Source organism: Somniosus microcephalus, chromosome 16, assembly GCF_052327205.1.
Source record: "Somniosus microcephalus isolate GS21.2 chromosome 16, FLI_Smic_1.0, whole genome shotgun sequence".
NCBI lineage: Eukaryota > Metazoa > Chordata > Chondrichthyes > Squaliformes > Somniosidae > Somniosus > Somniosus microcephalus.
The window spans coordinates 4,761,955-4,788,045 of record NC_141002.1 but is presented as its reverse complement, the minus strand read 5'-3'; the positions used below and the strand labels follow the sequence as shown (position 1 = coordinate 4,788,045).

Here is a 26,091-nt window from a genome sequence, read left to right as displayed (position 1 = left end):
GGAGAGGGCAGGAGTGACAGGGAGAGAGCGTAGTGTCCGAGGGAGAGGGCAGGAGTGACTGGGAGAGGGCGCAGTGTCCGAGGGAGAGGGCAGGAGTGAGTGGGAGAGCGCAGTGTCCGAGGGAGAGGGCAGGAGTGACTGGGAGAGAGCGCAGTGTCCGAGGGAGAGGGCAGGAGTGACTGGGAGAGAGCAGTGTCCGAGGGAGAGGGCAGGAGTGACAGGGAGAGAGCGCAGTGTCCGAGGGAGAGGGCAGGAGTGACTGGGAGAGGGCAGTGTCCGAGGGAGAGTGCAGGAGTGACTGGGAGAGAGCGCAGTGTCCGAGGGAGAGGGCAGGAGTGACTGGGAGAGCGCAGTGTCCGAGGGAGAGGGCAGGAGTGACAGGGAGAGAGCGCAGTGTCCGAGGGAGAGGGCAGGAGTGACTGGGAGAGAGCGCAGTGTCCGAGGGAGAGCCCAGGAGTGACTGGGAGAGAGCGCAGTGTCCGAGGGAGAGGGCAGGAGTGACTGGGAGAGAGCGCAGTGTCCGAGGGAGAGGGCAGGAGTGACTGGGAGAGGGCGCAGAGTCCGAGGGAGAGGGCAGGAGTGACTGGGAGAGAGCGCTGTGTCCGAGGGAGAGGGCAGGAGTGACTGTGAGAGCGCAGAGTCCGAGGGAGAGGGCAGGAGTGACAGGGAGAGAGCGCAGTGTCCGAGGGAGAGGGCAGGAGTGACTGGGAGAGAGCGCAGTGTCCGAGGGAGAGGGCAGGAGTGACTGGGAGAGAGCGCAGTGTCCGAGGGACAGGGCAGGAGTGACTGGGAGAGAGCGCAGTGTCCGAGGGAGAGGGCAGGAGTGACTGGGAGAGAGCGCAGTGTCCGAGGGAGAGAGCAGGAGTGACTGGGAGAGAGCGCAGAGTCCGAGGGAGAGGGCAGCAGTGACTGGGAGAGAGCGCAGTGTCCGAGGGAGAGGGCAGGAGTGACTGGGAGAGAGCGCAGTGTCCGAGGGAGAGGGCAGGAGTGACTGGGAGAGAGCGCAGTGTCCGAGGGAGAGGGCAGGAGTGACTGGGAGAGAGCGCAGTGTCTGAGGGAGAGGGCAGGAGTGACTGGGAGAGAGCGCAGTGTCCGAGGGAGAGGGCAGGAGTGACTGGGAGAGAGCGCAGAGTCCGAGGGAGAGGGCAGCAGTGACTGGGAGAGAGCGCAGTGTCCGAGCGAGAGGGCAGGAGTGACTGGGAGAGAGTGCAGTGTCCGAGGGAGAGGGCAGGAGTGACAGGGAGAGAGCGCAGTGTCCGAGGGAGAGAGCAGGAGTGACTGGGAGAGAGCGCAGTGTCCGAGAGAGAGAGCAGGAGTGACTGGGAGAGAGCGCAGTGTCTGAGGGAGAGGGCAGGAGTGACAGGGAGAGAGCGCAGTGTCCGAGGGAGAGGGCAGGAGTGACTGAGAGAGAGCGCAGTGTCCGAGGGAGAGGGCAGGAGTGACTGGGAGAGAGCGCAGTGTCCGAGGGAGAGGGCAGGAGTGACTGGGAGAGGGCGCAGTGTCCGAGGGAGAGGGCAGGAGTGACTGGGAGAGAGCGCAGTGTCCGAGGGAGAGGGCAGGAGTGACTGGGAGAGAGCGCAGTGTCCGAGGGAGAGGGCAGGAGTGACTGGGAGAGCGCAGTGTCTGAGGGAGAGGGCAGGAGTGACTGGGAGAGAGCGCAGTGTCCGAGGGAGAAGGCAGGAGTGACAGGGAGAGAACGCAGTGTCCGAGGGAGAGGGCAGGAGTGACTGGGAGAGAGCAGTGTCCGAGGGAGAGGGCAGGAGTGACAGGGAGAGAGCGCAGTGTCCGAGGGAGAGGGCAGGAGTGACTGGGAGAGGGCAGGAGTGACTGGGAGAGAGCGCAGTGTCCGAGGGAGAGGGCAGGAGTGACAGGGAGAGAGCGCAGTGTCCGAGGGAGAGGGCAGGAGTGACTGGGAGAGAGCGCAGTGTCCGAGGGAGAGGGCAGGAGTGACTGGGAGAGCGCAGTGTCAGAGGGAGAGGGCAGGAGTGACTGGGAGAGGGCGCAGTGTCGAGGGAGAGGGCAGGAGTGACTGGGAGAGCGCAGTGTCCGAGGGACAGGGCAGGAGTGACTGGGAGAGAGCGCAGTGTCCGAGGGAGAGGGCAGGAGTGACTGGGAGAGGGCGCAGTGTCCGAGGGAGAGGGCAGGAGTGACTGGGAGAGAGCGCAGTGTCCGAGGGAGAGGGCAGGAGTGACTGGGAGAGCGCAGTGTCCGAGGGAGAGGGCAGGAGTGACAGGGAGAGAGCGCAGTGTCCGAGGGAGAGGGCAGGAGTGACTGGGAGAGAGCGCAGTGTCCGAGGGAGAGGGCAGGAGTGACTGGGAGAGAGCGCAGTGTCCGCGGGAGAGGGCAGGAGTGACTGGGAGAGAGCGCAGTGTCCGAGGGAGAGGGCAGGAGTGACTGGGAGAGAGAGCGCAGTGTCCGAGGGAGAGGGCAGGAGTGACTGGGAGAGAGCGCAGTGTCCGAGGGAGAGGGCAGGAGTGACTGGGAGAGAGCAGTGTCCGCAGGAGAGGGCAGGAGTGACTGGGAGAGAGCGCAGTGTCCGAGGGAGAGGGCAGGAGTGACTGGGAGAGAGCGCAGTGTCCGAGGGAGAGGGCAGGAGTGACTGGGAGAGAGCGCAGTGTCCGAGGGAGAGGGCAGGAGTGACTGGGAGAGAGCGCAGTGTCCGAGGGAGAGGGCAGGAGTGACTGGGAGAGAGCGCAGTGTCCAAGGGAGAGGGCAGGAGTGACTGGGAGAGAGCGCAGTGTCCGAGGGAGAGGGCAGGAGTGACAGGGAGAGAGCGCAGTGTCCGAGGGAGAGAGCAGGAGTGACTGGGAGAGAGCGTAGTGTCCGAGGGAGAGGGCAGGAGTGACTGGGAGAGAGCGCAGTGTCCGAGGGAGAGGGCAGGAGTGACTGGGAGAGCGCAGTGTCCGAGGGAGAGGGCAGGAGTGACTGGGAGAGAGCGCAGTGTCCGAGGGAGAGGGCAGGAGTGACTGGGAGAGAGCGCAGTGTCCGAGGGAGAGGGCAGGAGTGACTGGGAGAGAGCGCAGTGTCCGAGGGAGAGGGCAGGAGTGACTGGGAGAGCGCAGTGTCCGAGGGAGAGGGCAGGAGTGACTGGGAGAGAGCGCAGTGTCCGAGGGAGAAGGCAGGAGTGACTGGGAGAGCGCAGTGTCCGAGGGAGAGGGCAGGAGTGACTGGGAGAGAGCGCAGTGTCCGAGGGAGAGGGCAGGAGTGACTGGGAGAGCGCAGTGTCCAAGGGAGAGGGCAGGAGTGACTGGGAGAGCGCAGTGTCCGAGGGAGAGGGCAGGAGTGACGGGGAGAGAGCGCAGTGTCCGAGGGAGAGGGCAGGAGTGACTGGGAGAGAGCGCAGTGTCCGAGGGAGAGGGCAGGAGTGACTGGGAGAGCGCAGTGTCCGAGGGAGAGGGCAGGAATGACAGGGAGAGGGCGCAGTGTCCGAGGGAGAGGGCAGGAGTGACTGGGAGAGAGCGCAGTGTCCGAGGGAGAGAGCAGGAGTGACTGGGAGAGAGCGCAGTGTCCGAGGGAGAGGGCAGGAGTGACTGGGAGAGAGCGCAGTGTCCGAGGGAGAGGGCAGGAGTGACTGGGAGAGAGCGCAGTGTCCGAGGGAGAGGGCAGGAGTGACAGGGAGAGAGCGCAGTGTCCGAGGGAGAGGGCAGGAGTGACAGGGAGAGAGCGCAGTGTCCGAGGGAGAGGGCAGGAGTGACTGGGAGAGAGCGCAGTGTCCGAGGGAGAGGGCAGGAGTGACAGGGAGAGAGCGCAGTGTCCGAGGGAGAGGGCAGGAGTGACTGGGAGAGAGCGCAGTGTCCGAGGGAGAGGGCAGGAGTGACTGGGAGAGAGCGCAGTGTCCGAGGGAGATGGCAGGAGTGACAGGGAGAGAGCGCAGTGTCCGAGGGAGAGGGCAGGAGTGACTGGGAGAGAGCGCAGTGTCCGAGGGAGAGGGCAGGAGTGACTAGGAGAGAGCGCAGTGTCCGAGGGAGAGGGCAGGAGTGACTGGGAGAGAGGGCAGTGTCCGAGGGAGAGGGCAGGAGTGACTGGGAGAGGGCGCAGTGTCCGAGGGAGAGGGCAGGAGTGACTGGGAGAGAGCGCAGTGTCCGAGGGAGAGGGCTGGAGTGACTGGGAGAGAGCGCAGAGTCCGAGGGAGAGGGCAGGAGTGACTGGGAGAGGGCGCAGTGTCCGAGGGAGAGGGCAGGAGTGACTGGGAGAGAGCGCAGTGTCCGAGGGAGAGGGCAGGGGTGACTGGGAGAGAGCGCAGAGTCCGAGGGAGAGGGCAGGAGTGACTGGGAGAGGGCGCAGTGTCCGAGGGAGAGCGCAGGAGTGACTGGGAGAGCGCAGTGTCTGAGGGAGAGGGCAGGAGTGACTGGGAGAGAGCGCAGTGTCCGAGGGAGAGGGCAGGAGTGACCGGGAGAGGGCGCAGTGTCCGAGGGAGAGGGCAGGAATGACTGGGAGAGAGTGCAGAGTCCGAGGGAGAGGGCAGGATTGACCGGGAGAGAGCGCAGAGTCCGAGGGAGAGGGCAGGATTGACCGGGAGAGAGCGCAGAGTCCGAGGGAGAGGGCAGGAGTGACAGGGAGAGAGCGCAGAGTCCGAGGGAGAGGGCAGGAGTGACAGGGAGAGAGGGCAGAGTCCGAGGGAGAGGGCAGGAGTGACTGGGAGAGAGCGCAGTGTCCGAGGGAGAGGGCAGGAGTGACTGGGAGAGAGCGCAGTGTCCGAGGGAGAGGGCAGGAGTGACAGGGAGAGAGCGCAGTGTCCGAGGGAGAGGGCAGGAGTGACTGAGAGAGAGCGCAGTGTCCGAGGGAGAGGGCAGGAGTGACTGGGAGAGAGCGCAGTGTCCGAGGGAGAGGGCAGGAGTGACTGAGAGAGAGCGCAGTGTCCGAGGGAGAGGGCAGGAGTGACCGGGAGAGAGGGCAGTGTCCGAGGGAGAGAGCAGGAGTGACGGAGAGAGAGCGCAGAGTCCGAGGGAGAGGGCAGGAGTGACTGGGAGAGAGCGCAGAGTCCGAGGGAGAGGGCAGGAGTGACAGGGAGAGAGCGCAGTGTCCGAGGGAGAGGGCAGGAGTGACTGAGAGAGAGCGCAGTGTCCGAGGGAGAGGGCAGGAGTGACTGGGAGAGAGCGCAGTGTCCGAGGGAGAGGGCAGGAGTGACTGAGAGAGAGCGCAGTGTCCGAGGGAGAGGGCAGGAGTGACCGGGAGAGAGGGCAGTGTCCGAGGGAGAGAGCAGGAGTGACGGAGAGAGAGCGCAGAGTCCGAGGGAGAGGGCAGGAGTGACCGGGAGAAGGCAGAGTCCGAAGGAGAGGGCATGAATGACGGAGAGAGAGCGCAGTGTCCGAGGGAGAGGTCAAGAGTGACCGGGAGAGAGGGCAGAGTCCGAGGGAGAGGGCAGTTCAGTGTGGGGTCCGCTGAAGAACTCTAAGCAAGGCATGCTGCCCACCCAGGGCTTTTGCCCAGGACCAATCATCAGGACCATCGCCCATCAGCCTACTCTCACTCATCAGCTGTGATGAAAGGTGTCGTCGACCGTGCTATTAAGCGGCACTTACTCACCAATAACCTGCTCACTAATGCTCAGTTTGGGTTCTGCCTGGACCACTTGGCTCCCGACCTCATTGCAGCCTTGGTCCAAACATGGACAAAAGAGCTGAATTTCAGAGGTGCAGTGAGAGTGACTGCCCTTGATATCAAGACAACATTTGACCGAGTGTGGCACCAAGGAGCCCTAGTTAAATCAAAGTCAATGGGAATCGGGGAAAACTCTCCACTGGCTGGAATCATACCTAGCACAATGGAATATGGTTATAATTGTTGGAGGCCAATCATCACAGGCCCAGGACATCACTGCAGGAGTTCCTCACGGCAGTGTCCTAGGCCCAACTATCTCCAGCTGCTTCAGTGACCTTCCCTCCATCATAAGGTCAGAAATAGGGATGTTCGCTGATGACTGCACAGTGTTTAGTGCCATTCCCAACTCCCCAGATAATGAAGCAGTCCATGTCTGCATGCAGCAAGACCTGGACAACATTCAGGTTTGGTTGATAAGTGGCAAGTAACATTCGTGCCAGACAATGACTATCTCCAGCAAGAGAGAGTGTAACCACTGCCCCTTGACATTCAATGGCATTACCATCACTGAATCCCCCACCACCAACATCATCCTGGGGGTCACCATAGACCAGAAACTTAACTGGACCAGCCACATAAATACTGTGGCTAAAAGAGCAGGTCAGAGGCTAGGTATTCTGTGGCGAGTGTCTCACCTCCTGACTCCCCAAATCCTTTTCACCATCTACAAGGCACAAGTCAGGAGTGTGATGGAATACTCTCATAGAAACATAGAAGATAGGAGCAGGAGTAGGCCATTCGGCCCTTCGAGCCTGCTCCGCCATTCAATGAGATCATGGCTGATCATCCAAATTCAGTACCCTGTCCCTGCCTTCTCCCCATATCCCTTGAACCCTTTAGCCTTAAGAAATATATCCAACTCTTTCTTGAATATATTTAATGAACTGGCCTCCACCGCCCTCTGTGGCAGAGAATTCCACAGGTTCACCACTTTCTGGGTGAAGAAATTCCTCCTCATTTCAGTCCTAAATGGCTTACCCCTTATCCTTAGACTATGACCCCTGGTCCTGGACTCCCCGGCCATCATAAACATCCTTTCTGCATCTAGTCTGTCCAGGCCTGACAGAATTTTATAGGTTTCGATGAGATCCCCTCTCAATCTTCTAAACTCCAGTGAGTATAAGCCCAATCGACACAATCTCTCCTCATACGTCATTCCTGCCATCCCAGGTATCAGCCTGGTGAATCTTCGCTGCACTCCTTCCATGGCAAGAACGTCCTTCCTCAAGGTGCGGTCTCACCAAGGCCCTGTACAACTGTAGCAAGACATCCTTGTTCCTGTACTCGAACCCTCTTGCTACGAAGGCCAACATACCATTTGCCTTCTTAACCGCCTGCTGCACCTGCATGCTTACCTTCAGCGACTGGTGCACAAGAACACCCAGGTCTCTTTACACTTCCCCTTCTCCCAATCTATTGCCATTCAAATAATAATCTGCCTTCCTGTTTTTGCCACCAAAGTGGATAACCTCACATTTATCCACATTATAGTGCATTTGCCATGTTTCTGCCCAATCACCCAACCTGTCCAAATTGTACTGGAGTTTCACGACATCCTCCTCACAGCTTACCATCCCACCCAGCTTTGTGTCGTCTGCAAATTTTGAGATATTACATCCAATTCCCTCGTCCAGATCATTAATATATATTGTGAACAGCTGGGGTCCTAGGACCGATCCTTGCGGTACCCCACTAGTCACTGCCTGCCACTCGGAAAACGACACGTTTATTCCAACTCTGCTTTCTGTCCGCCAACCAGTTCTCTACCCAAGTCAATACCTTGCCTCCAATCCCATGTGCCTTAATTTTGCACGCTAATCTCTTATGTGGGACCTTATCGAAAGCCTTCTGAAAGTCCAAATACACCACATCCACTGGTTCTCCCTTATCTATTTTACCAGTTACATCCTCAAAAAATTCCAGTAGATTAGTCAAGCATGATTTACCTTTTGTAAATCCATGTTGACTTTGTCCAATCCTGTCACTGCTTACCAAGTGCTCTGCTATTACATCTTTTATAATAGATTCTAGCATTTTCCCCACTACCGATGTCAGGCTTACCGGTCTATAATTCCCCGCTTTTTCTCGACCACCTGTTTTGAATAGTGGAGTAACATTAGCTACCCTCCAATCCATGGGTACTGTTCCAGAGTCTATCGAGTTCTGGAAGATGACCAGCAATGCATCTACTATTTCTAGGGCCACTTCCTTAAGTACCCTGGGATGTAGATTATCAGGCCCTGGGGATTTATTGGCCTTCAGTCCCATCAATTTTCCTAACGCCATTTCCCTACAAATACTGATTTCTTTCAGTTCCACCCTTTCATCAGACCCTGTGTTCCCCGGCATCTCTGGGAGGTTATTTGTGTCCTCCTTTGTGAAGACAGAACCAAAGTATGAATTTAGTTGGTCTGCCATTTCTTTGTTTCCCATTATAAATTCCCCTGATTCTGACTGCAAGGGACCTACGCTTGACTTCACCAATCTTTTTCTTTTCACATCTATAAAAGCTTTTACAGTCAGTTTTTATGTTCCCTGCAAGCTTACTCTCATATTCTATTTTCCCTTTCTTAATTAATCCCTTTGTCCTCCTTTGTTGAATCCTAAACTGCTCCCAATCCTCAGGATTATTGCTTTTTCTGGCCAATTTATATGTCGTCTCCTTGGATCTTATGCTATCCCTAATTTCCCTTGTTGGCCACGGTTGAGTCACCTTTTTTGTTTTATTTTTATGCCAAACTGGGATGAACAAATTCTGTAGCTCATCCATTCGGTCTTTGAATGTTTGCCATTGCCTATCCACCGTCAACTCTTTGAGTGCCATTCCCCAATCAATCCTACCCAACTCGCTCCTCAGAGCATCGTAGTTTCCTTTATTTAAATTGAGGACCCTAGTCTCTGAGTCAACTACTTCATTCTCCATCTTAATGAAGAATTCGATGATATTATGATCGCTCAGACCCAAGGGGCCTCGTACAACAAGATTGCTAATTAATCCTTTCTCGTTACATAATACCCAGTCTAAGATGGCCTGATCTCTGGTTGGTTCCTCGACATATTGGTCCAGGAAACCATCCCGTAAACACTCCAGGAATTCCTCCTCCACAGTATTGTTACTAATTTGGTTGGCCCAATCTATATGTAGATTAAAGTCACCCATGATGACTGCTGTGCCCTTATTGCACGCTTCTTTAATTTCCCTTTTAATGCCATCCCCAACCTCCGCCTTACTGTTTGGAGGTCTATATACCACTCCCACTAATGTTTTTTTCCCCTTAGTATTTCTCAATTCTACCCATACAGATTCCACATCATCAGAGCTAATATCCTTCATTACAATTGTATTAATCCCTTCTTTAACCAGCAATGCTACCCCACCTCCCTTTCCTTTTTGCCTATCTTTCCTGAATATCGAATACCCCTGGATGTTGAGTTCCCAGTCTTGGCCATCCTTGAGCCACGTTTCCGTAATCCCAACCAAATCATATTCGTTTACCTCTATTTGCGCAGCCAATTCGTCCACCTTATTACAAATGCTCCTCGCATTAAGACACAAAGCCTTCAGGCTTGTTTTTTTAACGCTCTTAGACCTATTAGAATTATTATTTACTGTGGCCACATTTGATTTAAACCGTTGATTTCTCTGACTGCCACTTTTGTTTTTCTCCTTCCTATCTTTTGCTTTTATCCCTGTTTCCCTTTCCTCTGTCTCCCTGCTCAGGTTCCCAACCCCCTGCCATTTTAGTTTAAACCCCCCCGAACAGTGCTAGCAAACCTCCCCGCAAGGATATTTGTCCCGCTCTGGTTCAGGTGCAACCCGTCCGACTTGTACAAGTCCCACCTTCCCCAGAAGCAGGCCCAGTGATCCAGGAAACTAAAGCCCTCCCTCCTGCACCAACTGTTTACCCACGCATTCATCTGCTCTATCCTCCTATTCCTATACTCACTAGCACGTGACACCGGGAGTAATCCAGAGATTACAACCTTTGAGGTCCTGCTCTTTAATCTGCTACCTAGCTCCTTAAATTCTTGCTGCAGGACCTCATCCCTCTTCCTACCCATGTCATTGGTCCCAATGTGAACCAAGACCTCTGACTGTTCACCCTCCCCCTTCAGAATGCCCTGCAGCCGTTCAGTGACATCCTTGACCCTGGCACCAGGGAGGCAACAAACCATCCTGGAGTCACGTCTACGGCCACAGAAACGCCTATCTGTACCCCTTACGATAGAATCTCCTACCACTATTGCTCTCCCACTCTTTTTCCTCCCTTCCTGAGCAGCAGAAGCACCCCTGGTGCCGGGAAGTTGGCTGCTGCTGCCTTCCTCTGGTAAGTCATCCCCCTCAACAGTATCCAAATCGGTATACCTGTTTGAGAGGGGGATGGCCACAGGGGTCCCCTGCACTACCTGCCTGCCTCTACTGCTCTGCCTGATGGTCACCCATTTCCCTTCTGCCTGTGCAGCCCTTACCTGCGGTGTGACCACCTCATCAAACGTGTTATCCACGACCCTCTCAGCATCGTGAATGCTCCAAAGCCCATCCATCCGCAGCTCCAGCACCGCAATGCGGTCTGCTAGTAGCCGCAGCTGGATGCATTTCTGGCACACGTGGTCATCAGGGACACCGGCAGTGTCCCTGAATTCCCACATAGAGCAAGAGGAGCATAACACGGGGCTGGGCTCTCCTGGCATGACTTACCCTTTAATTAATTTAAATTAATTCACTATCACCAATTAAAGATAAACTCTAAGGCACTTGTATGGTTTACCAACAGTCCCTGCTACACCAGAAAAGACCTTAGCAAGTATAAACCACAGAGTTAAAATTTAAAAAAGAGAAATACTCACCAACCAATCACTTACCTGCTCCCTGGTGACGTCACACCCTGATTACTTTTTACCTCTCTCCCTGCTGCTGAGTTAGTCGGGCCTCGCCTCGCTCCTCCTTTTATCTGCCGCCTCGGTGCTCTCCTGGTCCGATCTCACTTGCCTGGATGAGTGCAGCTCCAACAAAACTCAAGAAGCTCGACACCATCCAGGACAAAGCAGCCCGCTTGATTGGCACCCCATGCACCAACTTAAACATTCACTCCCTCCATCACCGGCGCACCGTGGCTGCAGTGTGTACCATCTACAAGATACACTGCAGCAACTCACCAAGGCCTCTTCGGCAGCACCTCCCAAACCTGCGACCTCTACCACCTAGAAGGAGAAGGGCAGCAGGCGCATGGGAACACCATTACCTCTAAGTTCCCCTCCAAGTCACACACCATCCTGACTTGGAATTATAACGCCGTTCCTTCATCGTCGCTGGATCAAAATCCTAGTACTTCCTACCTAACAGCTGTACGGAATTAGCCACACGCTAGCGGGGCTGGGGTTATTTGTCTCTGGCCAGTCAGAAACCTCTGAGCTGCTCCAGGGACCCCCTTGCAGGGAGCGCTCTAGTGGACACTGAGTGTACTGCGTGTATTAAATAAAGGAGAGTTGCACTGGGCAGGGAGCCCTCTAGTGGACACTAAGTGTACTGCGTTTAAGCAAAAGTGCGAAGCGCTCCCCTATTCCTGAGTTCTGACCCCCGGACTTATTCGGTAGTGATGTGGACAGAAAACAATGTGACTCGTGGTTTGGATGCAAAACAGAGCAGTATTTATTGAAAACAAAAGAAAGAAAAATCGATATGGCTCTTATGCCTGGTACAGCACTTTTGCTTAAACGCAGTACACTTAGTGTCCACTAGAGGGCTCCCTGCCCAGTGCAACTCTCCTTTATTTAATACACGCAGTACACTCAGTGTCCATTAGAGCGCTCCCTGCTCAGTGCAACACTACTTTATTTTAAATACAGTACTTTAATATAGACTTTAAAAAATACTACACAGCGTTCACCACAGCACTTCAGCTTGATGCAACACCCCTTTTAATACAGTTTTACATACAGTACTTTAAAACAGCTACTCCTTTTTAATACAGTTTTAAATACCGAATTCAATGTTCACTATAGCACTTCTCTGCTAGGTGCAACACTGTCTTGCTTAAATAGGGGAGGAGAAATGGACACAACGAAGGAAAGCGACTAAAATCACAATTCTAACGAAATTCCCACTTTACTCCCGCCCCTATACCTATTCTAAGTTGCCTTGTGGAAGGCCAGAAAAATATATGCTCACCACTGGAAATGCCTGCTCCGTGTCATGTGAACTTAGATCTTCACTGCCCCGAAGTGAAAAACACCCCAGTGTTTTAAAAGTAAACTGCTGGTGTTTCGCTTCTACAGGCAGACTCCCACGCTGTAGAGGGACACGGAGGCGAGGCCAGAGAAAGAGAGAGATGCTTCTGGGAAGCTATCTTTTATACCCCCTTTTGGGGCCCGCCCAGATCTGGATGTTTCTGGGCTAAAACAAAAGGGATCCAACTGCCCCATTGTCCAGTAATGGGTTTGAATGTGTTCTCCCATTCATTTTAAACGGTTTCTCCTCAGTTTGGATGTGTCCACTTGACATACAAACAAATGCTAATAGCATTCAATTTCTTTGTAAACAAAGCATTGTCCTGTGGTCATCTGGAACCGCAATTGATTGACAGTCTTGAGTGCTTAGCAAACAAAGTTCCTTTGTTCATGCTGGCAGTTTCAAGCACTTGATCTTCGAGTCAACATTGTAGAACGTTCTGTAAACAGGCATTGATTGTCCTGCTGCAGGGCGGGGGGAAACTCCCCTTTGATTGACAGATTTGACTGCCATTGAACCTTTCTTCACAGACACACACACACAAGCTGTTTCCAAGTCCTTTGCTTTTGGCCATGTGGTCTGGTGGCCATCTTTGATCCCTGGAATCTTTTAAAGGCGCATCACCCAGGGATTCTTTAATCAAAGAAATTAATCTTCGGAGCTGTAAATTATTGCGAATTCTTACACAGCACTGTACAAAAGACTGGTATTTAGAGATTCTTAGTAGATGGGAATCATATAGAGTCATAATGGCACAGAAGGAGGCCATTCGGCCCATCGAGTCCGTGCCGGCTCTCTGTGGAGCGATCCAGTCAGTCCCATTCCCCCGCTCTATCCCTGTAGCCCTGCAAGTTTATTTCCCTCAAGTGCCTATCGAGTCTCCCCTTGAAAACATTGAGTGTCTCCGCTTCCACCACTTCCGTCGGCAGCAAGTTCCAGGTCCTCACCACTCGCTGCGTAAAAAAGTTGCCCAAAACCTTAAATTTGTGTCCCCTAGTCCTTGTACCATCAACTAGTGGGAACAGCCTTTCCCTGTCTAGCCTATCCAAACCCGTCATAATCTTGTACACCTCTATCAAATCAGCCCTCAACCTTCTTTGCTCTAATGAAAACAAATCCAGCTTCTCCAACCTGTCCTTGTAGTTAAGATCCCCCATCCCCAGAACCATTCTGGTAAATCTCTTCTGCACCCTCTCAAGGGCCTTCACATCCTTCCTAATGTGTGGTGACCAGAACTGGACGCAATACTCCAGTTGTGGCCTAACCAGCGCTTTATAAAGGTTCAGCATAACTTCTCTACTTTTGTACTCAAGACCTCTATTTATGAAGCCCAAGATCCCATATGCTTTGCTGGCCACTCTCAATATGTCCTGCCACCTTCAGGGACCTCTGCACATTGTCCCTCTGTCCCTGCACATTGTTTAAAACTGTGCCATTAAGTGTATATTGCCTCTCCCTGTTCCTTCTGCCAAAATGCATCACCTCACACTTCTCTATTCAATTCCATCTGCCCATTCTGCAAGCCTTTTTATGTCCTGCTGCAGTCGATTGGTATCATCCTCACTGCCACACCCCCAAGTTTGGTGTCATCGGCAAGTTTATAAATTCTACTTTGTATTCCAATAACCAGGTCATTTTTATATATATCACAAAAAGCAGTGGCCCCAGCACTGACCCTTGGGGAACACCACTGTCTACCATCCTCCAGTCTGAAAAACAGCCAATTACCACAACTCACTGTTTTCTGTCCTTAAGCCAATTCCTTATCCAAGCTGCCGCTGACCCACCTATTCCATGAGCCTCAATTTTGTTAACCAGCCTACTATGTGGTACTTTGTCAAACGCCTTCTGAAAATCCATGTAGACAACATCCATTGCATTCCCTTCATCAATCCTCCCTGTTACTTCGTCAAAAAATCTAATTAGATTAGTCAAACACGATCTGCCTTTTACAAACCCGTGTTGGCTCTCCTTAATTAGCTTAAACCTCTCCAAGTGCCCGTTAATTTTTTCCTTGATTATTGTTTCTAAAACTTTACCCACCACTGATGTTAAACTGATTGGCCTGTAGTTACTTGGATTGTCCTTACACCCTTTCTTGAACAATGGTGTCACATTTGCCACTTTCCAATCCTCGGGCACCTCCCCCACATCTAGGGAACATTAGAAAATTATGGCAAGCCCTTCCGCTATCTCCTCCCCCAATTCCTTTAGCAACCTGGGATGCAAGCCATCTGGACCAGGCGACTTGTCCACTCTAAGGATACCCAGCCTATATATGTATAAATTCAAGTGTATCCATTGACCAACTAACCTTACCCATGATTCCCTGTGGGTATGGAAATGTTAAAGACTGTTCGAATGCAGCCGCGAGGACAGTCAAAAGCAGTTTTGACTAAGCTCAGATAACAAACAGCCACAGGCTGCGAGTGAAGGTGAAATTGTTAAATAACATAATGCTAAGTAGGAGTTAGAGTTTGCTTAACAAAACTAATTGCAAAGATATTTAAAAGATAATTAGTATAAGGGACATAAAATGAGAGAGATGATGGGAGTTAAGGTATCCCTCTGGTAGATTAAAGTGAGATAGCCTGGACACAGTCAGGACTAGTGAAACAGTGCTGACATGGGCTGGGCCCTTGGTATAGAATGGTCTTATACTGCTTGAAGCTAGAAATAAGAGAGATAAGGTGAATTCCAATGAGTCATAGAGTTATACAGCACAGAAAGAGGCCCTTCGGCCCATCGTGTCTGCGCCGTCCATCAAGCCCTGTCCAATCTAATCCCATTTTCCAGCATTTGGTCCGTAGCCTTGTATGCAATGGCATTTCAAGTGCTCATCCAAATGCTTCTTGAATGTTGTGAGGGTTCCTGCCTCTACCACCCTTTCAGGCAGTGAGTTCCAGATTCCAACCACCCTCTGGGTGAAAAAGTTCCTCCTCAAATCCCCTCTAAACCTCCTGCCCCTTACCTTGAATCTATGCCCCCTTGTTATTGACCCCCCTACTAAGGGGAAAAGTTCCTCTTTATCTACCCTATCTATGCCCCTCATCATTTTGTACACCTCAATCAGGTCCCCCCTCAGCCTTCTTTGCTCCAAGGAAAACAACCCCAGCCTGTTTAGTCTTTCTTCATAGCTGAGGCGCTCCATCCCAGGTAACATCCTGGTGAATCTCCTCTGCACCCCCTCCAAAGCAATCACATCCTTCCTATAGTGAGACGACCAGAACTGCACACAGTACTCCAGCTGTGGCCTTACCAGCGTTTTGTACAGCTCCATCATAACCTCCCTGCTCTTATACTCTATGCCTCGGCTAATGAAGGCAAGTATCCCATATGCCTTTTTAACCACCTTATCTACCTGTTCCGCTGCCTTCAGGGATCTATGTACATGTACACCAAGGTCCCTCTGACCCTCTGTACTTCCTAGGGTCCTACCGCTCATTGTGTATTCCCTTGCCTTATTTGTCCGTCCAAAATGCATCACCTCGCACTTTTCAGGGTTAAATTCCATTTGCCACTTTTCCGCCCATCTGACCAACCCGTTTATATTGTCCTGTAGCCTGAGGCTTTCCTCCTCGCAATTTACCACCCCACCAATTTTCGTGTCATCTGCGAACTTACTGATCATACCTTTTACATTCTCCTCCAAATCATTTATGTAGATCACAAACAGCAAGGGACCCAGCACCGATCCCTGAGGTACCCCACTGGACACAGGCCTCCAGTCACAAAAGCAACCTTCGACCATCACCCTCTGCCTCCTGCCACTCAGCCAGTTTAGGATCCAACGTGCCAAGGCACCCTGGATCCCATGGGCTCTTACCTTCTTGACCAGTCTCCTATGCGGGACTTTGTCAAAAGCCTTACTGAAGTCCATGTATACCACATCCACAGCATTTCCTTCATCCACACACCTAGTCACCCCCTCGAAAAATTCAATCAGATTGGTCAGACATGATTTACCCTTGACAAAGCCATGCTGACTATCCCCGATTAATCCTTGCCTCTCCAAGTGGAGACTAATTTTGTCCCTCATAATCTTTTCCAATAATTTCCCTACCACAGATGTTAGGCTCACTGGCCTGTAATTCCCTGGTTTATCCCTGCTACCCTTCTTGAATAATGGTACTACGTTAGCTGTTCTCCAGTCCTCTGGTACATCCCCTGTGGCCAGAGAGGTTCTGAAAATTTGTGTCAGAGCCCCTGCAATCTCCTCCTTTGCCTCACACAGCAGCCTGGGATACATCTCGTCCGGGCCTGGGGATTTATCCACTTTTTGGCCTGCTAAAACCGCTAGTACCTCTTCCCTCTCGATGCTAATATGTTCAAGCATATCACAGTCCCCTTGCCCGATTTCTATGTCTACATCGTCTTTCTCCATAGTGAACACAGATGCAAAAAATTCATTTAAAACCCCGCCTACATCATCTGGCTCTACACACAGATTGCCACTTTGGTCCCTAATGGGCCCTACCCTTTCCCTGGTTATCTTCTTGCCTTTAATATACTTATAAAACATCTTAGGATTTTCCTTTATTTTGCTCGCCAGTGTTATTTCATGGCCCCTCCTCGCTCTCCTAATTTCTTTTTTAAGTATGCCCCTGCACTTTTCATACTCCTCTAGGGCTTCCTCCGTCTTAAGTCTTTTGTAACTGCCAAAAGCCCCCTTTTTTTTCCTAATGCATTTTTGTATATCCCTTGTCATCCAAGGTTCCCTTTGCTTGTTGGTCCCACCCTTGACCTTTACGGGAACATGTTGGCGTTGTACTCTCTCTATTTCCCTTCTGAAAGTCTCCCACTGCTTTGATGTGGATTTTCCTATAAGTATCTGCTCCCAGTCCACTTTTGCCAGATCCTGCCTTATCATATTAAAATCGGCCTTCCCCCAATTTAGAACCCTTATTTCCGGGCCGTCTTTGTCTTTTTCCATGACCACCTTAAATCTCACCGAATTATGGTCACTGTCGCCAAAATGCTCTCCTACTGACACTTCCACCACTTGCCCGGCTACACTCCCTAGAATTAGGTCCAGTACCGCCCCCTCTCTTGTAGGACTTTCTACATGTTGGCTCAAAAAGCTCTCCTGGATGCACTTTAAGAATTTTGCACCCTCTAAGCCTTTCACACTCTGACTATCCCAATTAATATTGGGGAAGTTGAAATCCCCCACTATTATTACCCTATTATTTTCACACTTCTCTGAGATTTGCCTACATATCTGTTCCTCTATCTCCCCCTGACTGTTCGGGGGCCTATAGTACACTCCCAGCAAAGTGCTTGCCCCCTTTTTGTTTTTAAGTTCTACCCATATGGCCTCATTAGAGGAACCCGCTAATATATCATCCCTCCTTACAGCAGTAATTGACTCCTTAATTAATATTGCAACACCCCCTCCCCTTTTACACCCCCCTCTGTCTCGCCTGAAGATTCTATACCCCGGAATATTTAGCTGCCAGTCCTGACCCTCCCTCAACCATGTCTCCGTGATAGCAACAATATCGTACTCCCATGTGTTCAACAACAACTTCAGTTCATCCACCTTATTTGCAAGACTCCTTGCATTAAAATAAATGCCTTCCAGCCTTGCCTTCACATATTTGCTCTGCCTTCCCAGCTGACTTGTTTTTTCCTCCGTATTTGGCTGTAAATCACCCCCTACTATAGCTCCACTCTGTATCCCATCCCCCTGCCAAGTTAGTTTAAACCTCCCCCAACAGTGCTAGCAAACCTCCCCGCAAGGATATTGGTCCCCCTCTGGTTCAGGTGTAAACCGTCCAACTTGTACAAGTCCCACCTTTCCCAGAAGCAGACCCAGTGATCCAGGAAACTAAAGCTCTCCCTCCTGCACCATCCCTTTAGCCATGCATTCATCTGTTCTATCTTCCTATTCCTATACTCACTAGCACGTGGCACTGGGAGTAATCCAGAGCTTACAACCTTTGAGGTCCTGCTCTTTAATCTTCTACCCAGCTCCCTAAATTCTTGCTGCAGGACCTCATCCCTCTTTTTACCTATGTCGTTGGTACCAATGTGGACCACGACCTCTGGCTGTTCGCCCTCCCCCTCCAGAATGCCCTGCAGCCGCTCAGTGACATCATTGACCCTAGCACCAGTGAGGCAACAAACCATCCTGGATTCACGTCTACGGCCACAGAAACGCCTATCTGTTCCCCTAACTATAGAATCCCCTACCACTAATGCTTTCCCACTCTTTTTCCTCCCTTTTTGGGCAGCAGGAGCACCCCCAGTGCCAGGAAGTTGGCTGCTGCCGCCTTCCCCTAATAAGTCATCCCCCCCTACAGTATCCAAAGCGGTAAACCTGGTTGAACGGGAGATGGCCATAAGGGTCCCCTGCACTACCTGCCTGCTTATATTGTTCCGCCTGGTGGGCACCCATTTCCCCTCTGCCTCTGCAGCCCTACCCTGCGGCGTGACCAACTCACTGTACGAGTAATTCGCGACCCTCTCAGCATCGCGAATGCTCCACAACCCATCCATCCGCAGCTCCAGCGTCCCAAGACGTTCCGTTAGTAGCTGCAGCTGGAAGCATTTCTGGCACACGTGTTGGTCAGGGACACTGGCAGCCTCCCTGAATTCCCACATAGAGCAAGAGGAGCACATCACGGGGCTGGGCTCTCCTGGCATGACCTATCCTTTTAATCAATCCAAATTAAAATAATTCAATACCACCATCAAAGTAAGCCCTACCTGGTCTCTGGAGCCCTTTGTAGGCCCGCTCTACCGCTGAAGCACCCGCCGAAGCTCTGAGGCCTTGCCTTACCTAACTCCCTGACTCACCCAACTCTCAGCACTCTGCTGAAATCGCACTCAGCGCAAAATCGCACTTCAAGGCCTGTTTTTATAGGCCCTGAAACAAAGACTTGCTGAGCCCAGGTTAACCAGATTACTCCAGCCTCTTTTCAAACTGCTCTCCTCTCCGGCTCTCGCTCTTTTTAAACTGTTCTCCTCTCCGGCTCTCGCTCTTTTCAAACTGTTCTCCCGCTCTCGCTCTTTTCAAACTGCTCTCAAAATGAGCTGAAGAACGTATAAACAACATAATGATGAAACAGGGTAGAGTTGTTGGAAAATTACTGAACCAGGAGGAGTCAAGATGCTACCCTTAATTTGAGTGACAATGGTATTTTGACCATTAGAACCAATTAAAAAAGGTGATTTTGTTGAAGGCCATATATGGACACTGGCTAAACGAACTTTTGATAAGAAAAGGGTTTTAACCTCGATACTCAAAGAACAACGTCACACGGATATACTGCAAAGACAAAGGAACCTTCACCACACGGACTGCAGCAGTTCAAGAAGGTGGCTCACCACCACCTTCTCAAGGGCAATTAGGAAAATAAACTCTGGCCTTGCTAGCAACGCCCACATCCCAGGAACGAATAAAAAAAAAATCAGCCTTCCTGAAGTGCGGTGCCCAGAATTGGCCACAATACTCCAGCTGAGGCCTAACCAGTGTTTTATAAAGGTTTAGCGTAACATCCTTGCTTTTGTACTCTATGCCTCTATTTGTAAATCCAAGGCTCTGTATGCCTTTTATAGAGTCATAGAGTCATAGAGTTATACAGCACAGAAAGAGGCCCTTCGGCCCATCGTGTCCACGCCGACCATCAATCCCTGTCCAGTCTAATCCCATTTTCCAGCATTTGGTCCATAGCCTTGTATGCAATGGCATTTCAAGTGCTCATCCAAATGCTTCTTGAATGTTGTGAGGGTTCCTGCCTCTACCACCCTTTCAGGCATTGAGTTCCACATTCCAACCACCCTCTGGGTGAAAAAGTTCCTCCTCAAATCCCCTCCAAACCTCCTGCCCCTTACCTTGAATCTATGCCCCCTTGTTATTGACCCCCCTACTAAGGGGAAAAGTTCCTCTTTATCTACCCTATCTATGCCCCTCATCATTTTGTACACCTCAATCAGGTCCTCCCTCAGCCTTCTTTGCTCCAAGGAAAACAACCCCAGCCTGTTTAGTCTTTCTTCATAGCTGAGGCGCTCCATCCCAGGTAACATCCTGGTGAATCTTCTCTGCACCCCCTCCAAAGCAATCACATCCTTCCTATAGTGAGGCGACCAGAACTGCACACAGTACTCCAGCTGTGGCCTCACCAGCGTTTTGTACAGCTCCATCATAACCTCCCTGCTCTTATATTCTATGCCTCGGCTAATGAAGGCAAGTATCCCATATGCCTTTTTAACCACCTTATCTACCTGTTCTGCTGCCTTCAGGGATCTATGTACATGTACACCAAGGTCCCTCTGACCCTCTGTACTTCCTAGGGTCCTACCACTCATTGTGTATTCCCTTGCCTTATTTGTCCGTCCAAAATGCATCACCTCGCACTTTTCAGGGTTAAATTCCATTTGCCACTTTTCCGCCCATCTGACCAACCCGTTTATATCGTCCTGTAGCCTGAGGCTTTCCTCCTCGCAATTTACCACCCCACCAATTTTCGTGTCATCTGCAAACTTACTGATCATACCTTTTACATTCTCATCCAAATCATTTATGTAGATCACAAACAGCAAGGGTCCCAGCACCGATCCCTGAGGTACCCCACTGGACACAGGCTTCCAGTCACAAAAGCAACCTTCGACCATCACCCTCTGCCTCCTGCCACTCAGCCAGTTTAGGATCCAACGCGCCAAGGCACCCTGGATCCCATGGGCTCTTACCTTCTTGACCAGTCTCCTATGCGGGACTTTGTCAAAAGCTTTACTGAAATCCATGTAAACCACATCCACAGCATTTCCCTCATCCACACACCTAGTCACCCCCTCGAAAAATTCAATCAGATTGGTCAGACATGATTTACCCTTGACAAAGCCATGCTGACTATCCCCGATTAATCCTTGCCTCTCCAAGTGGAGACTAATTTTGTCCCTCATAATTTTTTCCAATAATTTCCCTACCACAGATGTTAGGCTGTTTTGAACAGCCTTCTAAACTTGTCTTGCAAACTTCAAAGATTTATGTACATACACCTGCCCCCATTCTCTCTGTTCCTGCCCCCCCCCTTTAAAATTGTACCATTTAGTTTATATAGCCTCTCCTCATTTTTCCTACTAAAATGATATCACTTCACACATCCGTGTTAAATTTCATCTGCCATGTGTCTGCCCGTTTTAACGGTCTGTCTATGTTCTCCTGAAGTTTGTTACTATCTTCCTCACTGTTCACTACATTTCCGAGTTTTGTGTTCTCTACGAACTTTGAAATGATGCCCTTATACCAAAGTCCAGGTCATTATTATATATCAATAAGAGCGGTGGTCCTAATACTGATCCCTGGGGACACCACTTCCCTCCAGTCTGAAAAACTTGCGAGAAACTACTGCTCTCTGCTTTCTGTCCCTTTGCCAATTTTGTATCCACACAGCCACTGCCCCTTTAAACCCATGGGCTTCACTTTTGCCAACAAGTCTAATGCTAATAATCCTTTCACTAATCATACATCTGTTAGAAGAAGATAGTGAGAGGCAGACAGCATAGTCTCTCTCTCAATTACAGTCAGTGCTATGGTTTCACCAATAATACTGAGTCCCTGGCTCTGATAACTGATCACATCACACCTCGGGGCCCTGCTCAGTGACCCCCTGTCAATGGCCTCTATAATGATGACTGAGACTCGAGTACAGCAGATGCCTCAACCCCTGAGTAACTCTGTCCCTGTTTAAGGATTTCGGAGGAAGGAGTTCCGTGGGAAGCTGGCAATTGCCATCACTGCCAACTTCATCAACCGGCACACGCGGGAGGAGGCCCAGGCCCAGGAGATCAGCGGTGTCGCCTTCATCTTCAACCAGAAGTTTTTCCAGGACCTGCGGGAAGCCACAGGTTTGCATTCTATCAATCTCAGTCTTGAAAGCTCCAATTGATCCAGCATCCACTGCCTCTTGGGGGAGAGTGTTCCAGATTTCCACTACCCTTTGTGTAAAGAAGTGCTTCCTGACATGCCTGAAGGGCCCAGCTCTAATTTTAAGGTTATGCCCCCTTATTCTGGGCTCCCCCCACCAGAGGAAATAGTTTCTCTCCATCTACCCTAAGAACTCCTTTAATCATCTTAAACACCTCAATTAGATCACCCCTTAATCTTCTATACTCAAGGGAATACAAGCCCAGTCTGTGCATCCTGTCCTCATAATGTAACCCTTTTAGCCCCGGTATCATTCTGGTGAATCTGCACCGCACCCCCTCCAAGGCCATTATTAGATTAGATTCCTGAGGTGCGGTGCCCACAACTGCACACCGTACTCTAAATGGGGTCTAACCAGAACTTTTTACAACTGTAATATAACTTCCACCCCTTTGTATTCCAGCCCCCGTGAGATAAAGGCCAACATTCCATTAGCCTTTTCAATTATTTTTTGTACCTGTCTACTAGCTTTTAGTGATTTCTGTACTCGGACCCCTGAATCTCTCTGCTCCCTCACAGTTCCTGGTCTGTCACCATTAACACAATATTCCAATTTGTCTTTCTCAGATCCACACACTTTCCCACATTGAACTGCATCTGCCGTACTTTTGCACACTCGCTCACTCACTCGCACACACACACTCACATAGTCTGTCTCTCTAATTCCTGTATGTACAGTGATCTGTGGGTGAGTGCCAAATGAGAGTGGCTGCTGACCCACTGTATCCTTCCCTCTGATGCCCTGTGGTTCTGACTGAGACTTGCTCTGAGGCAGGGGCCTGATCGACTGCTACAGGCTTCGCTTTTGTGTGACTGAGGAGCGGGTTAGTGGCTGCATTTGAACGGTTTGACTAGTTTAGCTGGTGCCATGTTTAATTTGCTGCTGTTATTTTCTCTCAGGTGTAGATTTAGAAAACATTGTTTACTACAAGGACGACACGCACTACTTCGTCATGACTGCTAAGAAGCAGAGCCTGCTGGAGAAGGGAGTGATACTACAGGTAGGCAGGCCAGCACTCTCCCTTCACTCTCTGTGTGGCAGCACTAGAGCCCAAACACATCACATCCCTCAGAGAGGCAGAATAGGGCCTGGGCGCCAGAGACATTGGGGGGGGGGGGTGGTTACACGATATATAAACCCCCCGAGCCCCTCGATTAGATTCTAACCTGTAGCTCACTCTCCGGTATCTGTTATTCAATATATAAACCACCTGAACCCCTCAATTAGATTCTGACGTGTAATTTACTCCCTGGTATCTGTTATTCTATATATAAGCCCCCCTCTCGAACCCCCTGATTAGATTCCAGCCTGTAACTTACTCCCGGGTATCTTTTATTCTATATATAAACCCCCCGAACCCCTCGATTAGATTCCAGCCTGTAACTTACTCCCGGGTATCTTTTATTCTATATCTAAACCCCCTGAACCCCTCGATTAGATTCCAGCCTGTAACTCACTCCCGGGTATCTGTTATTCTATTTATAAACCCCCCTGAGCCCCTCGATTAGATTCCAGCCTGTAACTCACTCCCGGGTATCTGTTATTCTATATATAAACCCCCCGAACCCCTCGATTAGATTCCAGCCTGTAACTCACTCCCGGGTATCTGTTATTCTATTTATAAACCCCCCTGAACCCCACTATTAGAGTCCAGCTGGTAACTACTGTAATGTGATTGCGAATATAAGACAGAACAATTCCAGGAAATTATAGACCAGTTAGCTTAACATCGGTGGTAGGAAAGATGATGAAATCTTTCCTCAAAGTTGTTACAGAATGATACATATAATTCTAAAATAAAGTAGTCAGCAATGTTCCTTTTAAGCTGTGCGGCCGTGCAGCGCTCTGCAGCTCCCGCGCAGCCGGCTCACCCGCTTTTAAATAGGAAAAGCTGTGCATGCGCGGTATTTTGAATGGGCCGCACAGTCCCTTAAAGGGGCCGCGCAACCAAAAAAAAATTAGTCGTCAGCGCGGATTTGAAAAGGGAAGGTCATGCTTGACCAACCTTATTGAATTCTTTGAAGAAGTAACAGAAAAAGGTGACAAGGGAACTGTCGTAGATGTAATATACATGGATTTTCAAAAGCCCTTTGATAACTTGCCACACAGTAGACTCGGGACTAAGGTCAGAGCATATGAAGTCGGGACAAGTAGCAGAATGGAGAGCAAGCTGGCTTCAAAACAGAAAGCTGAGAGTAAGGGTAAAGGGTAGTTAATCAGACTGGGAAAAGGTGGGAAGTGATGTTCCACAAGGATCTGTGCTGGGACCATTGTCGTTCACCATTTACTTAAACAATTTGGACTCTGGAATCAGAAGTACAATATCAACATTTTCAGATGACACCAAATTGGGGGGTATAGTTAATACTGAGAAAGATTGTAACAAAATACAAGGAAACATTAATAAACTTGCAGAATGGTCAAGCAATTGGCAAATTAATTTCAGTATAGATAAGTGAGAGGTGGTGCATTTTGGTAGGAAGAATAAGGAGGCCACATACTGCTTGGAAAATCAGGGGAAAAAGTTCGGTACCTTAGCACCTTCCGTTAGCGCCAACAAATGGTGCTAACAGGGTGCTAGAGCCTTATCGTCAGGGCAAGGCGAATCCAGCGCCGCACACCAAATCTCTTCCCCCTTCCGCCCCCCCCCCCCCCGCAATGCCGCCGGTAACAGTTATCAGTTATCGCCGGGAGCCTCAACGCCAAGTGGATCGTGACGTCAGAGTGTGCGCAACACTCACTGACTGCCCGATCTGTGAAATTGATTGTCGCCACCTACCTTAGCGCCTGGAGTAAACAACGACAGGGAGAGCTGGCGTGAAGCACCAGGAAGCCGGCTCCAGGAACGTTCTTTAAAGGGATCATCAACAATGAGTCGCAGCTGTCAGGTTAGTGGAGTTTCATTGGTTTCTTGTCAGTTTCACATAGTCCAAAAGTTTCATTCAATAATTTAAAGGTTCTTTTTGTATCAGGAGTGTTGTGGCAACTAAAAAGTAGCTAAATTTATTCTTAAAAAAATCAAACTGCTACACTTTTACATATACTGTTACATTAACGGGGGCTGTACTGGCAGTCGACCTCACCCTTCAGGATCTACGGGGGAGGCAGTGAGAAACACTGGAACATGTGCCCAAAGGGATTAGGAGGGCCATCAGGGCTCTCAACAGGAGGCCTTACCCTCTGAGGATATTCCAAAAGCACTTCTACCTCCAATTAAGCGAGGAGCAGTGTATTAGAAGGCTCCGCTTCACCAAGGAGGTGGTCACAGAACTCTGCCACCTCCTGCAACCAGATCTCCAGCCTCCAATCAGGGCGACCACGGCTCTCACAGTGGCAGTCAAGGTCACCGTCGTCCTCAATTTCTTCACCGGTGGATTCTTCCAGTCTGCAACAGGAGACATAGCTAACATCTCAGTTTGCTGTCCATCGCTGCATCCGGGAGGTCACAGGCTCTCTACAGTAGGAAAAGGGACTACATTTCTTTCCCCATCACCAGAGAGAAGCAGGACAAGCGTGCATGTGGCTTTGCCAGGATAGCGGGATTCCCCATGGTGCAGGGCGCCATTGACTGCACCCACGTGGCTTTGCGGGCATCGCATAACAATCCTGAGACCTTCCGTAACCGCAAAGGCTACCACTCACTTAATGTGCAGTTGGTGTGTGACCACAGGCGGCTAATCCTCAATATCGATGCCCACAGCCACGATGCCTTCATCCTGCGCCAGGCTGGTGTGCCAGCACTCTTCCAGCCACCACGTCAAGCTCATGGCTGGCTGGTCAGAGACAAAGGCTATCCACTCTCCACCTGGCTCATGACTCCCCTCCGCAACCCCAACACTCCTGCCCAGCACCCACATAATGAGAACCATGCCGCCACCAGGAACATCATTGAGCAGACCATCGGCCTTCTGAAGCAATGGTTCCACTGCCTTGACCGCTCAGGAGGAGCCCTCCAGTACTCGGCTTAGTGGGTGTCCCATTTCGTGATGGTCTGCTGCCCGCTCCACAACTTGGCCATCATGAGGGCCCAGCCCTTGCTACCAGGGATTGCAGGTCCACCTCAGGATGAAGAGGAGTCGGGCGAGGACGAAGAGGAAGATGAGGAGGAGGAGGAACAGGAGCGAGGGAGGAGGCAGCCACTCAATTGGCCTTCCGGAAGGGCGGTCCGTGATCGCCTCATCAGCCTGTGGTTCGCATGAATTAAACCCCAGATCCCCATTGCACACCATATCCCCATTATTCCATTCCTGTTATAGGCCATATTGCAGCGCAAAGCTGAAATGAGAGACCCCACAAAAGAATCCAAACTGAAATAATACATTTATCAAA

At 50.8% G+C, this 26,091-nt stretch overlaps 1 protein-coding gene across 4 annotated transcripts in view; it reads left to right on the top strand.

Annotated features, from left to right (window-relative positions):
- Positions 1 to 26,091, top strand: part of mical3a (microtubule associated monooxygenase, calponin and LIM domain containing 3a) — a 706,722-nt gene that overhangs the window by 99,632 nt on the left and 580,999 nt on the right. For all 4 annotated transcript variants that reach the window (XM_086008561.1, XM_086008560.1, XM_086008562.1 and 1 more), the window contains exons 6-7: positions 21,527 to 21,682; positions 22,662 to 22,762. In XM_086008561.1, coding sequence (XP_085864687.1) covers positions 21,527 to 21,682; positions 22,662 to 22,762 — 257 coding nt within the window. The remainder of the gene's footprint in view (positions 1 to 21,526; positions 21,683 to 22,661; positions 22,763 to 26,091) is intronic.